The sequence below is a fragment of the Penaeus monodon genome, chromosome 27, assembly GCF_015228065.2.
Source record: "Penaeus monodon isolate SGIC_2016 chromosome 27, NSTDA_Pmon_1, whole genome shotgun sequence".
Classification (NCBI taxonomy): Eukaryota; Metazoa; Arthropoda; class Malacostraca; order Decapoda; family Penaeidae; genus Penaeus; species Penaeus monodon.
In genome coordinates this window covers 35,074,753-35,075,017 of record NC_051412.1, presented here as the reverse complement: position 1 = coordinate 35,075,017, position 265 = coordinate 35,074,753, and the positions used below count along the sequence as shown (strand labels likewise).

The 265-nt window shown below is 59.6% G+C and overlaps 1 protein-coding gene across 1 annotated transcript in view; it reads right to left on the bottom strand.

The window, feature by feature from the left end:
• The window catches only part of LOC119590502 (homeobox protein Nkx-2.5-like), a 23,509-nt gene extending 23,442 nt beyond the window's left edge, over positions 1-67 (bottom strand). The window contains exon 1 of the mRNA XM_037939151.1: positions 52-67. Within this exon, the coding sequence (XP_037795079.1) occupies positions 52-67 (16 nt within the window). The remainder of the gene's footprint in view (positions 1-51) is intronic.
• Positions 68-265: the final 198 nt, after the last annotated feature.

Below are 265 nucleotides of genomic sequence, written 5' to 3'. Positions count from 1 at the left end.
CACACGCAGACTGTCACCTATTTCCCACGCCCTCGCCCGCCCATATCTTACCCCTGGGTGGTCCCATAGGTCTATCTCCTAGGTCTATATCGAGCCTGGATGGTGACGCGGCCGCCCCTCATGATTGTGACGGGTGACGTAAGTGGGTTGTGATGGTGGTGACAGGTGCCGCGAGTCGGTTGCGGCGGTAGGTAAACGTGCGTGCTGGCTTGGCTGGTCGCCCTTATTTTTCCCATGGGAAGGTCTGCGTATGCGAGGCGAGGTC